General features: G+C 42.9%; 1 protein-coding gene across 7 annotated transcripts in view; it reads right to left on the reverse strand.

Moving 5' to 3' along the window:
* LCP1 (lymphocyte cytosolic protein 1) overlaps positions 1–17,285 on the reverse strand; it is a 37,685-nt gene extending 20,400 nt beyond the window's left edge. For 3 of the 7 annotated variants that reach the window (XM_032442094.1, XM_032442093.1, XM_032442092.1), the window contains exon 1: positions 7,134–7,166. In XM_032442094.1, coding sequence (XP_032297985.1) covers positions 7,134–7,151 — 18 coding nt within the window. In that variant the 5' untranslated portion in view covers positions 7,152–7,166. Of the gene's footprint in view, positions 1–3,955; positions 4,183–7,133; positions 7,167–17,197 lie in introns of those variants that run through there. The other 4 variants (XM_032442096.1, XM_032442097.1, XM_015851778.2 and 1 more) reach the window with 4 other exon arrangements.
* Between the last annotated feature and the right edge of the window lie 23 nt (positions 17,286–17,308).

Here is a 17,308-nt window from a genome sequence, read left to right on the forward strand (position 1 = left end):
CGTTTGGATGTGGTACTCAGGGATAGGATTTAGCAGAAGGTTGTTAGAGTTAGGTGCTGGTTAGGCTGTGATTGGACCTGATGATCTTTAAGGTCTTTTCCAGCCTGGGTAATTCAATGATCAACATTCCATGATCAGCTCCAGCTTAAACAAACAGTCACATTGGTGCCTTCTACTGTAGACTGGTGTTACAGCTTCCACCCAGATTGCCTAGATACTTATTTGTGATAGTTTTTTCTCTGCTAGTGATGTACAATAAAAACCAGAATCAGTTTTGTTTTCAATTTCCTGAACAATACTGAAAGAAATTACAAATCCTAAGGTAAAAACATACTTGGGTCTATTAGCAGCATGTGATTTATTCAAATTGTCACAGTGGTTTCCATCTGGATAGGATCTTACTTTTGGAATACAAACAGGAATCTTTGTGAAGCTGTGGCAAATACTTCCTCTCTGATATTTGTTAGGAGTTCCCAATTCAGCCTATACTAAATGACAATCTCTGCCTCAAAGGTATTGTAAAAAACGAGTAACTGCAGCAGAAAAAATCTCACCATGAATACAGCTGCTGAGATTGTTGAGCTTCAGATATTTTATTTCATGCAGAATTTGAAGAAGCACAGAGAAAAGACATTTGTCACTGTTTAGAAAGCAACTTGGTGATGCTCCATGAGTTATTCTCTTAATGTTCTGTTTTATAAAGCACCTGGATCCTAAATCAAACATGAATCAACAGGCCATAGGAAGGAAAAATCCACAGAGCTTGCAGAGGAAAAGAGAACTCTTTCCAATATGTCACCCAGCAGCAGAGAACGCTCGTCCTTCATGGAAATTAAGGCCTGAGGACACAGAGCGGTGAAGCCATAAATACTGTCCTCTTGCAACACACCAGGGAGATGCAGTACATGTGTATATTGTTTTTTTTACATCAAAGCCTGCAAATCTCTTCTTAATTAAGAAAAAATATTGATCTAGTAGACTTTTACATTTTTTGTTGAGTCACTTGTCTTTTCCATCCCTTTACCAGTACAGCCTAGCTATGTTATAAGGGGAAAAAAAATGGGAATTCCATAAAAATAGGAACATTTTGACTTCTGAAAGCTTTGTGTGATTTTTTTCTTCCCCTTTTTTTGTTGTTTTTAACCCAAGCCATGATGAGAAACAGCTTGTCTCTCAGCAGATTTCCTATTTGGAATAGAAAGCCCTGATCTGCCTGGCCTCAACTTTACCCACTATGGTGAAGCATCTCCAGGTACACAGAGTTACTCTATGCCTTCCCTACCATGACCAGGGTTTCAGACAAGGCACAAAACCCTGGAGCAGACAGTTATAAACCTCTCTTCCTGTTCCTGTGATGTAGTCATACCACAAACCCATGGCATAAGGTCTGGTCACAAAGTCCTGACTCAGTTCCAGATGTCCTGCAAGAGCTGTGTCTGACACAAGACAAGGAGACCACAGCTGATATTTCCAGCTCCCTGGCAGGAAAGCAGTTCCTCTGTGCAAGGAAAATATTAAAAACATGTTCCCAACATAAAAAGTAGATGGATATATATTTTTAGATGATTCCACCTCAATTCACTGAACTTGCACTGGGCAACTGCATCAGCAAATGGAGCAAGTAGAGGCAGAGTCCTCTTGTGTCCATTCCCCCTGAACAATATCTTATCATAGAATCACAGAATCTTTAAGGCTGGAAAGATCTCTAAGACCATCTAGTCCAACCATCCGCATACCACCAATACTGCCCACTGAGCACATCACTCAGTGCCACTCCTCACAGTTCTTGAACACCTCCAGGGATGGTGACTCCACCATCTCCCTGGGCAGCCTGTGCCACTGCCTCACCACTATTTAGGAGAAGAAATTTTTCCTACCATCCTACTTTCCTACGGGTTTGATACAACCTGAACCTCCCCTTGACTTTTTGTTGTGCTCCTTGAGCCCCAAACATCCTCCACTTGTCTCACCCATTCCTCCCCCTGGGCTCTGCCTCTGCATTAGAAGCCCCACTTATCAATCATTACCACTTCCCAGTAACCTATCACAGCAAGCAATTTTCAAGCAGGCTGAGCGAAACCAGTGCAATCCCCCACGTGGTTTATTCTCTGTTCTGCAGCTTTCCCCTTTGATGATTGAAAAGATGCACAGAGCAACCAATGCATCCTACAACACAGCTGGATTCAGGATGCTGGATGCATTTCAAGTTTTCTTCATACATATTTTTCATTTTGATAAGTATTTTACACTTTGTATCAGCATTTCACTGGAGTCTGCTGCTTTGCATGAAAGGATTAGAGTATGAAAATCAGCTACATTTCTGAATGTGCTGTATTTTCTTGACCTCTTCTCCTCCACATTACTCAATGTGCATAATACAATGATATGGCATGGATAGCAGGTTTTGTGGGTAGGGAGGAAGAACAAACACCACTGGACTCGTTTAAATATCACAAGTTGTATAGAGGACCTCATCATGCCCATTCCTGCAGGCATTCAAGGCCAGGCTGGATGTGGCTCTGGGCAGCCTGGTCTGGTGGTTGGTGACCCTGCACATAGCAGGGGGGTTGGAACTCAATGATCACTGTGGTCCTTTTCAACCCAGGCCATTCTATGATTCTATGATCATTTACAACTATAACAGAAGTGTGAGTCCAGACTCACACTAGATGCAACTGAGGAAACACTTCAAAACCACAGCATAATACAACCCCTGCTCCCTCTTCTAATCTACTTTGTGCACATTTTCCTTAGTTAAACAAAGCTGGGCTCCACAGTCAGGATTGAAGCAGAAATCCCCACAGTAGCTATCAGCAGGCAGGCAGGTACTTCCCAGTCCTTCCTGGTTCTAGCATTCACATTTTGGTGGAGTTTCCCACCATGGAGGGGATTTCCCCTCCTCCTCTCTGCCCAGAAGAGCCACATCCCCAGGCCTCCGCAGCCTTTCCAGTGCCATCTTGGGAGGGTGAACTGCTTCATATCGGAGTTTCTCCAAACAAGAGATTTCAGGGCATGATCTGTTTCTATCAAGGCAATCAAACAGCCTTCTCCTGAGCACCCTCCACATCTCTGGCCACACTATCTAATCTGCCTTTTACTGGGGGTAATCTTCACTTGGGATCCACAGCAGTGAGGGGTTACTCAAGCAAGAACTGTCTAAACTAACAAAAAAATACCCTGTTTGTTTGAAAAGTCAAGTTGCTTGCGGGCTTATGGGTCAGTTTACAGTGTTCTGGCCAAATTTACATACTGAGGAACAAAAACATATACCTACAGCTCTTACAGAGCAAAAATGTAAGACCAAATATTCCTGTTCTCAATAGCATTTTTGTAGTCATTTGCAAGTCAAAGTTCATCTACAGCCCAAGCTGAAATCCCAAAGAAGTCACAGGATAAGTCTGACCAACTTCAACCATCAAGACATTAAAAGGCAGATACAATGTCAGGATCAATCCATATTACTGCTTTTTTATTTGTTTTTCTTTTTAAAGCAGAAATCTCTATTATAATCAGGATCCCAATTAATCAGTTTTATTTATTCTCTGGAGAGCAAAACTACGCTTGTAACAGCCTACAAAGAATGTCCTCACAGGCAGCAGAGCACAATGTAAATAAAACTAGCTGAAATACACCAGGTTTATGAGTGGATGTTTTTCATCACTGGAGTTAGAATCACCCTTTTACAGGGATCCACTAAACAACAGCTTACTTCTTCCCATCCTGCCAACTAATCCTATCATTCAAAGGCAACCACCCCACTCAAACACTGCTCAACTACATCCACCCAATATCCTGAAGGTCCTTATGAAGGCTCTGCATGAGACAACTAGAAAATGCTTCACACACAAAGCAAACTCATACTCCTTCATGGCAACCACAATTTCCTGTTCAGTTCAACTGCCTGCACGCTCAGTGAGGGCAGCTTGTTGAAAAACAGCAGGTGCTGTGCTCTTACCTCCCAGGCTCACGCTTGTAGGTCCCAACTAGTGGAACAAGTGCTCGTCAGCTGCAAGTCCAATAGAAAGGGAAGTTCTTCTTAAAAAAAAATAAGACTTACTGTGGGATGGTAAGCTGCAAAGTGGATGTTGAAACGGGTTGCTGCACGCCAAGCAAATCTGCAGAGCAACTTGAGCCCAAGAGTGCAAGCCCAAGACTGAGCCCTGTGGAGGAAGTGGCGGGTAACAAAACGTCATAGATGAAATAGATGATTTTGTCTTTATAAGGAAATTTAGCATTCTCTGGTCTTCCTCACCACCTCCTCATAATTTTACCTCTCTTCTGTTTCTTTCTCTTTCACTGACTGCACGCGTGCACACACGCAATTTTACTCCTTCTCTCCTTTGCAATAAAATCAGACATGTTTTAGCTTCGACATCTGCAGTCCTACTCCCTGCAGTCACAGCAATGTTGGCTGTGAAGCAACTAGGAATAGGATGAGAGGGAATGGCTACAAGTAGTGCCAGGGGAGACTCATATTGGATGTTAGGAAAAATTTCTTCTATGAAAGAGAGGTGATGTCCTGGAACAGGCTGCACAGAGAGGTGGGTAAGTTAACGTCCCTGGAGGTGTTCAAGAAACATTTAGCTGTTGTACCAAGGGACAGCGGTTTAGTGGGGAAATACTGGCAGGTGGATGGTTGGACTGGATGATCTTGGAGGTCTTTTCCAGACTTGGTGGTTCAGTGATTCTATGGTAGTGTCTCCAAGGATGGAGACTCCTCAGCACCTCTGTGCAACCTCTACCAACATTTGACTGCACTTGCTGTGAACACTTTTTTCCTTGCATGCAGCTGGAATTTCCCTTGTTGCAGGTTGTTGCTTTTTATTCTCATGGTACACTTCTAAAATAAAGTCTGTTTCAGTCTTCTCTATCAGCTCCAGTTAGGTAGGTACAAGAAAGTGTCTCTCAGCTTTCTCCTTGAACAAGACTTCTCCACCTCTCCTCATACTTCATGTGCTGCTGCCCTTAGCTATGCTGGTGTCCAAAGATCTTGTGCTGGAAGGCATCACACAGGACGCAGCACTCACTGAGCTCACAACTGGCACTGACTTCAAGGACACATTTCCCAGATACACAGAGGGTCAAACACAAAAGCATTAAATATGGATGCAAACACAAGTTGTCTTTCAATGCTGATGAAAGAAGAGCATTAAGAGAACTGAAAATATAACATCAAAAGACAAAAGTGATTCATTGACCCATGGGGATTTTAAGAAGTGTTCAACATTAACAGAAAAATTCCCACTACTTTCCACAGGTTGAAGAATGATCCTTCACCTTTTTTATATAACTTCTGTTTTAACTTTTACCTTTGCAAATACACAGCTGAAAAAAGAACCAAATTGAGTAGATTTATGTAGTCAGGATTCACTATACGAGCCGGACCATCAGCTACATGATAATGTATGGGACTTCAGGAAAACCCTCTCATGAACAAAATCCCCATACTTATGATCCCATCCTTGAAGCACACATAGATTTACTGTATTGAAACATATTGAAGGTATTTCTGATAGCATTCTGATAGCATGTCCATTAGAAAAATAAATGCCCAGTTATCTCTTTGATATTCTCACAGTGATTCTGTACAGAAATCACCTGTATATTTTCCAGTTTCTTCTGTCCCTGAACAGTTCTGTTGTAACTTGAGCAGCAAATCCTTATACACAGCGTGGGAAGGATTTCCATGATGTAAATGTGAAGACTGGGGATGGTGTTTTAAATTGGCTTTCAAGTTAATACAACACCACTTTGGCTTCTTGTTATTTGACAAGGTATTCCTCTATTGCATTTCATTATGTGCATTTCATTATCTGCATCCTCTATTGCATTTCATTATGTGACAGACTGTGCCACAGCTCTTCTTCCTCCTTCCTTTTCTAGGATGTTTAACACCAGCCTGGTAAGTGTTTGTCCCAACTTTCTTCTTATAGGCTTTTTAAAAATCCCTAATGATTTCTGCTGCTCTCCAAAGCATCTCCTTGAATGCTGCAACACAGGGAAGAGGACACCAAATTCCAGGCCATTATTTGGTATTTCACTGCTTGCTTTAAATGTAACATATAACTTGCACAGGAAAACCAGAGGTAGGTGTTTCCTTACCAGAGATGTTTGCAATATCCTCTCTTGGGTTATTTGAGTTTACATAGAAGGTAGATGAGAAACTCAGATTTTCCTCTCAAATGTGTGTAAGTTTCTATTAATCTTAGAATGCACTCAGTTCTGTGTGTTCAGTGTACTGCATTGATTAATACCAGCATGTCCCAATATGCACCACCTAAACAATGCTCGGAGATGCAAGTTCAGTGGGGAGAGGATTTAAAAGGATTTAAAAGGAAGTACAAAATAAAGATTTTGAGGCACTTGTCATGTGGACCATGAATCCTTTCCCATTTTTCTGCCTTATTTCAAGGCCTTCTGGGGTGTCTCTGTGTACTCCCAATAATGCTGTTTCACCAAGCGGCATTAAGCTTAAGTATTCTTTGCACACAACTCCAGCTGAAGTTCTGGCACAATACCCTATTTAAATTCTGCACCGTGAGCCATCAGACAAATAACAATTTCAATGGGCAGCACTGAATTACATTTAGCTGGTGGGATGCAGCAATCAACTCCAGCCTGCAAGTGGTTGATTCATACCCGTGTAATGTTCATTTGTGGCACTGAGGACAATGTATGACTATAGGACAGGATATAACAACAGGCTCTCTAGTGTAATCTCTTACACAGGGCAGAATGCTGCAGGCAATCATTGTAGTATCAGTTTTAGAAGAGTTATTAATCCTAACTCTTCAGTATAAGTAGTGTGTATTTTGTAATAAGGCACGCTTACGGTTAGCAAGACAAGCTGGTGTCACAATAGGATGTGCTGCAATACTGAGTTCAATGTCCATTGCTGTCCCATGCTTAAAAACAAAATATGGCTGATCAACAGTCACACTTTGTGTGAACAAGCATCCCCAGCAGAGGACTGAGAAGGGATCTGCCCCAGGCAACAGTCTCCTGGTAGGAATCAAGAAAGGATATTCCTGCAATAGCCTTTTCTGCCTTTTTCCAGGCTGCTTCTACATCAGTTTCTCCAAAAGTCATGCTTTATAAAATCACATGGTCACATAATGCAATGCCTTCCTCACCTCTGCTGATGCAGTCATGGATTGTATACACGCTGTCCGTGCAATAAAATGTACAGGATGGAAAGCGTGTGGTGTGGAGAAGAGTGGGGATAGGCACACAGATCTTCACAGATGTCAGTGGAAGGTTCCCATGGACCTGCAAAAAGTCTTTGTTTGAATGACACAGTTTTAACTGAACCCAGAGCCTCACTGTCTGTGAAAAAATAGGGCAAATCAAAATTAAATGAAATTATTTAATAAGTGATCTAATTTAGAGAAGCATTATCTTACTGTCATAAAAATACAAAGGACCCAGTCCAATTCCCACTGCATTTCAGTGCACATCTGAGTTACAGCTTTGTTCAGTGTGACCCTGTTCTTGTCCCTGCTAAAGTTGGTGTCGCTTCCTGCAGCCACTAGTGATTACAGCACTGGCATGTCTGCTTTGTTTCTGAAAGCAGACCCTAAGAACTGTATCCCACCTGCCTAAAAAAGTCCTGAGAATGCAAAGTAATGATGGGTGAAACCACTGAACTTATCACAGTATGGATCCTGGGAGTATTTTTTTTGGGGGGGGGGGATGTATATCACAATACCAGAAAATCTCGGTGCAATAACAGCATCTTACTGTCTCAGCTTGTTCAAGGAATGAGTAGGGCAGAGTCACTTCACCTCCAGATAGAGCAATGTGCCACCATAACTCCCTTCCCTGGTATATGGGATCTCCAGCACCTCTGTGCCAGGGCCCACCTACAGCCATGTCCCTGTTGTAACAGCCAAGAAACAGCAGTGACATGCTGCATGGAGCAACATCTAGACTTGTACACTGGCCCACGGAGAGATGGAGGCATGTAAAAAGAAGTTATTTCATATAGAGAAGGGCATTTTTTTTGCTGGGGTCATTCCAAGAATGAGCAGCTTTCCATACTTTACTCTTTTCCCTATACCTGGACACAAGAGTAACCAGGATGATTCTGCATGCTTGTGCAGCTTCCAGTTTTCAAACTCCTAACTCTGGCTTTGAGTCTTCTAAGGAAATCTTTACTTTGGTTTCAATGACAAGTTGCACTGCTTGGTAATCCAGATGAGTTATACAGATCGAGGATGATATGGGTAGACAGTTTCCACAAAGCAAAGCAAAAGATCACTCCTAAAGAGGGAGTACAACCAACCTACAAAGAGTTACGCTCCCCTGAATGTATGTGGGGGACCTAGAAGAGGATACTGTCTGTTGGCAGAGTAGGCCATACAGTTATCAATCGTGATAGAGCAGATATCTCCAAGGCTAGGGGTGAAATCTGGGCTGTGAGTTTTGGTACCAAAGTGGAAAATCATTTGCTCCAAAGAGATCCTTTACACTGAAGCAGGAGATCTGTGTCTGAAGGTTTTACTTAGGGCCAAGCCCCAGGCACTTGTGCTAAGAGCTCAGTCTTACTTACAAGACACAAAGAACAAGATTGATTTCCCGCAGGCAGTTTGAACTTTGAGCGAGAGGCATTTATGCGAGTGAAAAATGAAGTAGCAAAGAAAAAAAACTCCTGTAAAACGAAAGCAATAATAAATAAGTAACATGAAAGCGTACACCCCAATACAAATTTTATAGGCTACACCCAGCCATGAATTATTGAGCAGAACTATCCATTTGTTGCAATAGGGAGTACTAGTGAAATATTAATAACAGCGTAAAGGCTAATCTTGTGTTTATACTTGGTGTGGGAGAAAGAATGGGTCAGAAAAGTCTGGCCATTATTAACACAAAAAAGAGCAATAAGGACAGTGGTTTATCATGGATTTTAAGTAGAAGAAAAGAACTAATGCTCCTCAGGCTGTCATGGAAAAATGATGGATCCTCGTGTCTTATACAGGGATCGACATTGACTCTACAAGCTGATAAACCCAGCTCCAGAAGGATAAGGGTTCACAAGTGGCATTCACTAATACTATTGCAACAATACTGACTCTCTCGATTCTGTTTTTACTACTCTGAAAAGCAGAGTGTCAGCTAAATCCTGACTTTCCCTGGTTTCTAAGCTGCTGTGTTTCAGGAAATATTTCATCTTCATGATTGGGAGAAATGAGTGAATATGGGATTTCAGCGGCTCAGAGGCTTGCAGAAGTAAAAAGTATGGAGAAGCAGAAGGAAAACAAATGCTTTATTTTAAATTATAATTATTGTGACAGTTGTTTTGCAAAGCTGGGAGGAAATAAAGCCGTGATTTTTAAGCATCTGAATCACACAAAGGCTGTCTCACAGTTAAGCAACCTTCTTTATTTGTTAGACTTCTAGTCTCAATGTCACCTCCTGGTGGCTTTGGCACTGCAGCACAACGGGCTTCCCTGCACTCCCTCCCTTTCCTGCTCTGGGAGCAAAGGCAATTCCACCGCCAGAATTCAAGTACCCACTTTCTGCTGCAAAGGCAGGGGGAAAATAAACACAATTACAGATGAATCTGCTCTCTAGAACAAGTTCTCCACCAGCAGCTTTTTGCCAAGGGTCTTAGAAAAGAGGGATGTGGTTTGCTTTGGATCCAGAAAGAAACCTGCACATGAACACTTACACAACAGAATGAAATCTTCTGTGCACACAGGCATGCTTGCAAGCATATCTTCGTGTATACTCTGTCATTATACTTTGATTTTAAATTCTTTTAAGTGTTGGAAAACTCACCTTCATAAACCATTTGTTTTGCTGTTGGCTTGTTTTTCATTTTTTTTCGCTCAGCTTCTTTAAAAATCATATTGCTGTATTTCTTCCTCTTTTGTTTTACACATTTCTCTTTATTCTCTCATTTTCTCTTTGCCCATTTTCTGTATTTTTTTTTTCATTCTCTCCCTTCCTCCTGCCATTTCCTCACTCCTCCTGATTCCTACCCTACCAGTTCCTATTTACTTGCTCCCACACCAACATTCTTCTTACTGTTTCTTTGAGCATTCGGTTCACAAGCCCCACTTCTCACATGCATTTTCCAAGCCTGGAGTCACTGGCCCCAAATTCTGCACTGAAACTGCCACAAGATGCTCTTCAGAAACTCCTCAGTGTAGTTACTGGTTCCCTATCTGCTGAGGAAGTTTGCTTTCCCCAGGAGGAACTTGCTGTGTTTCTCCAGCACATACCAAAAAAAACAACCCAACTCCTACAAAATCTGGACAGCAAATGCCTGACCCATGGGGTTTCATTTCCAGTCTCATTGCAGTTGTGCTCAGAGCAGGCTCTGCTCCCAGCTCAGCGTCAGGGGCTCACCACCATTCTGTGGGGCAAAGATGAAGGTCACTGCTAGGTTGAGGCTGCAGGATGACAAAAATATTGTTGAATCCAACAAACTTGTACCTGCTGCATCCTTATTTTTGGGAAAATGTTATTCTCTTTCCTGACAAATCTGGTCCCAGTTTTTGTGGTGTTTTGTTTTTTTTTAAATTATTATTTTATTTTATTTTTAAATGGTGTTTAAGAAAATCTGAGTTATGGTTTATATTGGCTGAACATGAGCCAGCAGTGTGGCCAGGTGGCCAAGAAGGCCAACAGCATCTTGGCTTGTATCAGAAACAGTGCAGACAGCAGCAGCAGGGAAATGATCCTGTACTCAACTCTGGTGAGGCTGAACCTCGAGTACTGTGTTCAGTTTTGGACCCCTCACTACAAGAAAGGCACTGAGGCCCTGATGTGTGTCCAGAGAAAGGCAATAAACCTGCGAGAGGTCTGGAGCACATCTTATAAGGAGCAGCTGAGGGAACGGGGATTATTGAGTCTGGAGAAGAAGAGGCTCAGGGGAGAACTTATAGCTCTCTACAGTGCCTGAGACTGTGACAAAGTGGGGGTTGGCATCTTCTCCCAAGTAACAGTGACTGGATGAGAGGGAATGGCCTTAAGTTGCACCATCTTTCCAACAGGTCTTCCAAGCAACACTTAGAAAATTAGTGAGCACTTAAGGAAAGGCTGCACTCTTCTGACCATCATTTCTTGGAAATACCCCCACAACATTGGTTATGTGCACCTAATGCAAATGTGGGAGTTTTGAAATCCCACCTTACACAAACTAGTTCAAAAGCTGGTAGCAACCGAGCTGTAGTTGACTAATGCATTTTAATTCTAGTGTATAAAAATATACATATTATATATATATATACACCTATATGTGCATATCCACAAGAGTGATAACTCATGGTCTGAAACAGTGGTTTAGCCACTGGCCATTCCATCCTCTCCCAAAATTCTGCTTGCCCAAAACTTTCCACTTGTTTGTGTGGGACTTGCAATTATGAAAGTAGATTTTGATGAAGCTTGGGTATTGGGATGCAAATGAGAACTACACACAAAGGCAAATGCATAGCTGTTCAGCAAGGCTAGACAGGAAGGTGATCTGAAAATCAGTGTGAAGTGATAGTCTTCATTGGAGGGGTGTTTTTAAGTTGGCTTGAAAAATGAATGCATGTAGTATCACCAGTGATAAATGAAATGAAAAGTAGGCAGGAGATGGCAGCCTTTAAAATATTTTAATTCCTCCTGGTACCAGAAATCAGATGAAAAACATGTCAGCTATCCACTTATATACAGGAGATTGAAGACGAGTCTAAAGAACCTTTAGCACGAACATTTTCTTTCTCTGACTATAACCCTTTCTCATTTTCTGCCAACTACCTCTTTCTGACACAGCGATTTGTCTGAGGCGAGCAGAAGATAAAAGAACTTTATTCGTAACATAAAAATCACAGAACTGACTACTGGCCCATCCTGTAACATGGATACCATCGTAAAAGGCACAGAACACTACTTCCCCCTTGCAGGACTTTTAACTATTTGTCCCAAACATCCTGTATATATTGACACTTTCAGTATGATGTAAAAACCAGCAACTTCTGCAGATCTCAGTGACATGCCTATGAAAGGCAGTTTCTTTTTAAAGAGTTTACGGTCAGTGCTATTTCTGAAGAACAGTATTTGGTGAGAACAGGAGACCCACAGAGGATGACAACCTCGCTTCATCAGGAAGGGAATAGCACAGTGTTAACTTCTCTGCCCTGATGTATCCTCACACCACCCATGAGGACCAACTATTGTATGAGCTTACAGGCAGAAGATGCCCCAGGCTCATCACTTGATGGCACCTAAGCTCTCCCATCAGGTAAAAAGGAAGAGCACCGCACTCTTATACTGCATTAACCCCACCAGCCCACTTGTTAGGCTTTGGGTCTACTGGTGAGGATGTTTTCCAATGATTTTAGACATTTAGCAAGGGAAGTGCAGTCAATGTTTTTGTCCAAATCCACTCAAACTGGTAGATAACAATCTATACAGCAGTGTCTTAGTCCTAGGAGTAACTGCATAGGTGTTACTAGAAAGTATCTGGTGAGGATGAATCTCTCCTAATGAACAGAGCCCAAGCCACTGGGAGAGCACACCCAGAAATGGCAAGTTGAGTGCTTTTTTAATGCAGAACTGCTAAGAGAAACAAAGGGTTTTTTTAAAGGAACACTTGAACTACTTCATGTTATTCATCAGTAAAATTATACGTTCTGAGATTGCAGCCTATTGCTCACCTTTGTTTTAATCACAGCTCTGATTAGTGTTGTTCATTAAAGCCAAGCTGATCAAATCACAAACATGCAAATGACCTCTCTGTACCTGCAAAACTTCATTCAAGTATCTTGTGTAATCTTTGCCATTTCTTGAGTGAAAACTCACAAACGATGAGGTTGAGACATGGAAGACTTAAAAGAAGAGACTTTCAGAAAGCCTAATGCATTTTGCTCTCTGGGACCTTACAGAGTACAGCTTTCTGACAGCAAACGATCAGCGTTTTACAGAGACTTCTCTGTTTTTACTTCCCTGTCTTAAACTGGGTACTGTAAAAGCCACAATTTGTTTTGAAAACTCTGACCCGGATACACAAGTGAGAAAAAAAAATGAGGCCATAAAACCAGCAAATATATGTAAGAGGGAAGAATCAACGATAGTTTGCCAAACTTAACCAGTAAGCACCAGTTAAATTTTCAAGCATTTGTATTGCATGAGTAAAATACCACAATCTGTTCTTAATGTTTCTCCTTACAGCATATCAGCAAGTCACCGTGGTATACAACCAGGCATAAATGCTTTAAATTTTATTGACACTTAGGAGCACAGATGCTTTCAAATTTTCAAAAAGGCTATAAAGCTTGAATTGATGTTTCAACATATGGCTTAAGTGATTTATTTTCTTGTAAATGCTAAGAAGTGTTTACCTAGAAGATCCGCTCATACCTCGTCTTTCAATTTCTTCCCATAAGTTGGGAGGGAGTGTTGATCTGCCTGAGGGGAGAAGGGCACTACAGAAAGACCTGGATAGACTGGATCAATGGGCCAAAGTTAACGGCATGAGTTTCAATAGGGCCAAGTGTCGGGTCGTGCATTTTGGTCACAACAATCCCAAGCAACCCTACAGGCTTGGGGAAGTGTGGCTGGAGAGCTGCCTGATGGAAAGGGACCTTGGTGTGCTGATGGACAGTCAGCTGAATATGAGCCAGCAGTGTGCCCAGGTAGCCAAGAAGGCCAATAGCATCCTGGCTTGTATCAGGAATGGTGTGGTGAGCAGGACTAGGGAAGTCATCCTGCCCATCTACTCATCATTGGTGAGGCCTCACCTTGAGTACTGTGTTCAGTTTTGGGCACCTCAGTACAAAAAGGACATGGAGGTGCTGGAGTAGGTCCAGAGAAGGGCAACAAGACTTGTGAAGGGCTTGGAAAATCCACACTATGAGGAGAGGCTGAGGGAGCTGGGGCTGTTTAGTCTGGGGCTGAGGAGGCTGAGGGGAGACCTTATCGCTCTCTTCCAGTATCTGAAAGGTGCTTACAGTGAAAGTGGGGCAAGTCTCTTCTCCCTGATGACAAGTGACTGGATGAGGAGAAATGGCCTCAAGTTGCACCAAGGTAAGTTTAGGTTGGATATCAGGAAACATTTCTTCAAAGAAAGGGTAGTTAAGCACTGGAATAAGCTCCCCAGGGAGGTGGTTGAATCGCCATCCCTGGATGTGTTTAAGAGCCATTTAGATGTGGTGCTCAGGGATATGATTTAGTGTAGGGTTGTTAGAGTTAGGGTACTATGGTTAGGCTGTGGTTGGACTTGATGATCTTCAAGGTCTTTTCCAACCTGGGTAATTCTATGATTCTATGATTCCATGATAAGCCACAGAAGAAAAAACTATATTGACAACTTTCCAGTCACCCAGAAGCTTCTGTTTATACAAAAACTGGAGAATGCTCTCATGTAGCTTTTCATAATCCTGAAACAAAGAAGTACCTAATCTTAGATACGTGTCTTCCATGATTCAACTTGAAACTTCTCCATAACAGAAGATACTTGCTGCTTTTTGCATCTTTGCTATTTAACATGATCTGCATATAAAACTATGAAAAAGCAATATATATATATATTATATATATACATATATATTTGCCATTGACAGGGATAGGCAATTCCATTCCAACGTGGCAATGTTTGCTTAAAAAAAAAAAAACGAACAAATTATACGTTTAGAGAAGTTTAGAAGACTGCTTTATTTCCAGATTAAGCAATATAACAGGAAGATGACAGGAACTGTACTGAGGGAAGACAATCCTCTGATAGGAAATACAGCTATTTCTGTTTACAGGAACAAAGCTATGTTGTAAAATACTGAAGTCTTTGAAACAGTTATCTTTTCGCTGCAGTTTTACTGTGCTTTGTCTTTGGGAAAGTTGATTCCAGAAATCATAGTGACCTTTTTAACTAAAAAATTTATGGATTCATTGACATTAGTATAACATGGAATGTATGTGTTGCCATTCTGCTGTCCCAAAGATGCTGACATGAGTTTTAACCATGCCTTTCCATCCTAGAGTATCCAGTATAAAAAGGCTGAGAAGAAAAGACTGCAGATATATTTGGTCAAAAGGGACCAAAGTCATTTACCCATATTTCCTGCTCAGTGGATGATGTGAAAATGAAATGCTGCAAGGAAGGAGGCTTCTCTGATGTAAAAGCATGCATGCTTTCTTAGCTCATACGTATGACTGTTCCCAGCCAAAATCATAGAATCACAGAATATCCTGAGTTGGAAGGGACCCACAGGGATCAAGTGTAACTCCCGGCTCCAAGCAGTATCACCCAAAATCATAGAATCATAAATGGCCTGGGTTGAAAAGGACCACAATGATCATCCAGTGTCAATCCCCCTGCTATGTGCAGGGTCACAGACCAGGCTGCCAAAGGCACATCCAGCCCTCCCTTGATTGCACACAATCTATCTGGGCAAATGATCAACATTCTGCATGAAAATGGCTTGTAAAGATAAAACGAAACACTTACACCTTATTCTGAAGTTTTGTTTGCAGAAGAAAACCTTATGGAACAACTTCCATGGCTTCCTGAAACAGTAGTAGTTAAAGACATGCATTCACAATCTAGAAAGTCTACTAATGCTCCAACAGCTCTGTATCCATCCTGTACTGGGGGCCCCAGGCTTGGACACAGTACTGCAGCTGGGGCCTTGTGAGGGCAGAGTAGAGGGGGACAGTCACCCCCCAGCCTCAAAACTGAAGTGTGGGTTCTGCACTAACAAGGAAAATCGTATCATTTCTGATGGAGGACCGTATGTTCAAGAGAAAAAACTGATGGATATCTGTGATGATCACTGTGGAAGCAGCTAATAGACTCCATCCAACCAACCAGCCACCTGGGGCAGATCATTAGTGATCTACCCAAAAGGTTCCATCCAGACAGAGCCTTGCTAGGCCGCACTGCCACAGTGCCATCATTACCTGCACCATTGGCTCACCCCCACAACACCAGGTGTAGTGGGGCTCAGCCAACAACAAACCCTGTTCAAGTCAGCATTCAGCTGAAGAGAAAGTACACATTTTGGCATGGGCTTGTTTAATTACACCTACTGCTGCTCACCAAATCAAAGCAAAGACCACAGCCCAGTGCCATGTTGTCAACAGCACCAACACAAACAGCAGGAAGACTCCGATCTCCTGTTATGCTTCTAGGCTTCCCCAAAGGCATCACTTCCAAGGATTCCCAGTCCCAGGTGCATGCTCTGGTCCTATCTGACCTAAAGGTACCATGAGTCACCCCATCCCACCTCCCACAGAGCACTGGGATGGAGCTGCAATGGGTTCCCACCATAGTCCTTGGTAGCCACACCTCCATGGAGACATCAATGTCACTGCTGTGCAGAGATGGTGACATGGTGGGTCCTGCCCCAATCAGCTCACAGCCCAACACGGGAGGGCTGATGGTGCAGATGTCAGAGGTATCTCTGAACTGTGACGCTCTGATTTTAATCTTGCAATGCTTAGCACGGGAACAAACGATCAATGAATCACTCGGGCATACTATCGATCCTTGAGTGATGATTACATAAAACGAATGTAAATGCCTCAGTGCCTCACACAAATAATTCCCCGCTGGCGTCTGCTATGCGTGTTGCGGCCATACCTTTAATTTCATTTACATGGTTTCATTTATAGGAGATTTTTCCCTCATCCTCTGCCCCTCACTGACCTTTACCCATGCACAAGGGAGGAGCAGAAGCAGAGGGAGCGCAGGGAGGGACATCGATCGCTTCCACTCTGGGAAGAAAGCATTATAACCTTGCAGGCAGGGGACAAACAGCAGAGTCATCTGCAACACACAAACAGCTTCTCTCCACTTTCCATAGCGAGTCAAAGAAATGACCTTCAGATATTCTCCAAACTAGCACTGCTTATAAAGGAGTTGTCATTTGGGGAGGGGGACTCTGTGGATAAAAAAAAGGAACGTAGAGAACAAACGCTGAGATATATAAAGTATATAAAGGTGGTTTGGGGACACAGAACGTTGGCGTAAGGGTGTATTCATCACTCCGGTCCAACAGAGCTGCCGGCACCGTGTGCCCTCAGCCCTCAGCTCCGTGTCCCTCACAGCCGACTCTTCCATCCCCGGAGCGCACCGACACCGCACACCGCGTGTTAAGCCCCCAACCCAGCCGTCCGACCCCGGTTACCCCCGCACTCCCTCGGTTACCCCCGCACCGAGCCGCCCTGGATCCTACAGCGACTCCTACCCGTGCGGCGCAAGGATAATTACCAGCCAAGAGGCACGATGCAACAGGCGGTGCCGGCACCCGGCGCGGGGCGGGCGGGATACCGCAATCCCACCGCCTGCCGACACCCGCTCCGCGCCGGGACGCGACACCTG

Source organism: Coturnix japonica, chromosome 1 (genome assembly GCF_001577835.2).
Source record: "Coturnix japonica isolate 7356 chromosome 1, Coturnix japonica 2.1, whole genome shotgun sequence".
Taxonomy (NCBI): domain Eukaryota; kingdom Metazoa; phylum Chordata; class Aves; order Galliformes; family Phasianidae; genus Coturnix; species Coturnix japonica.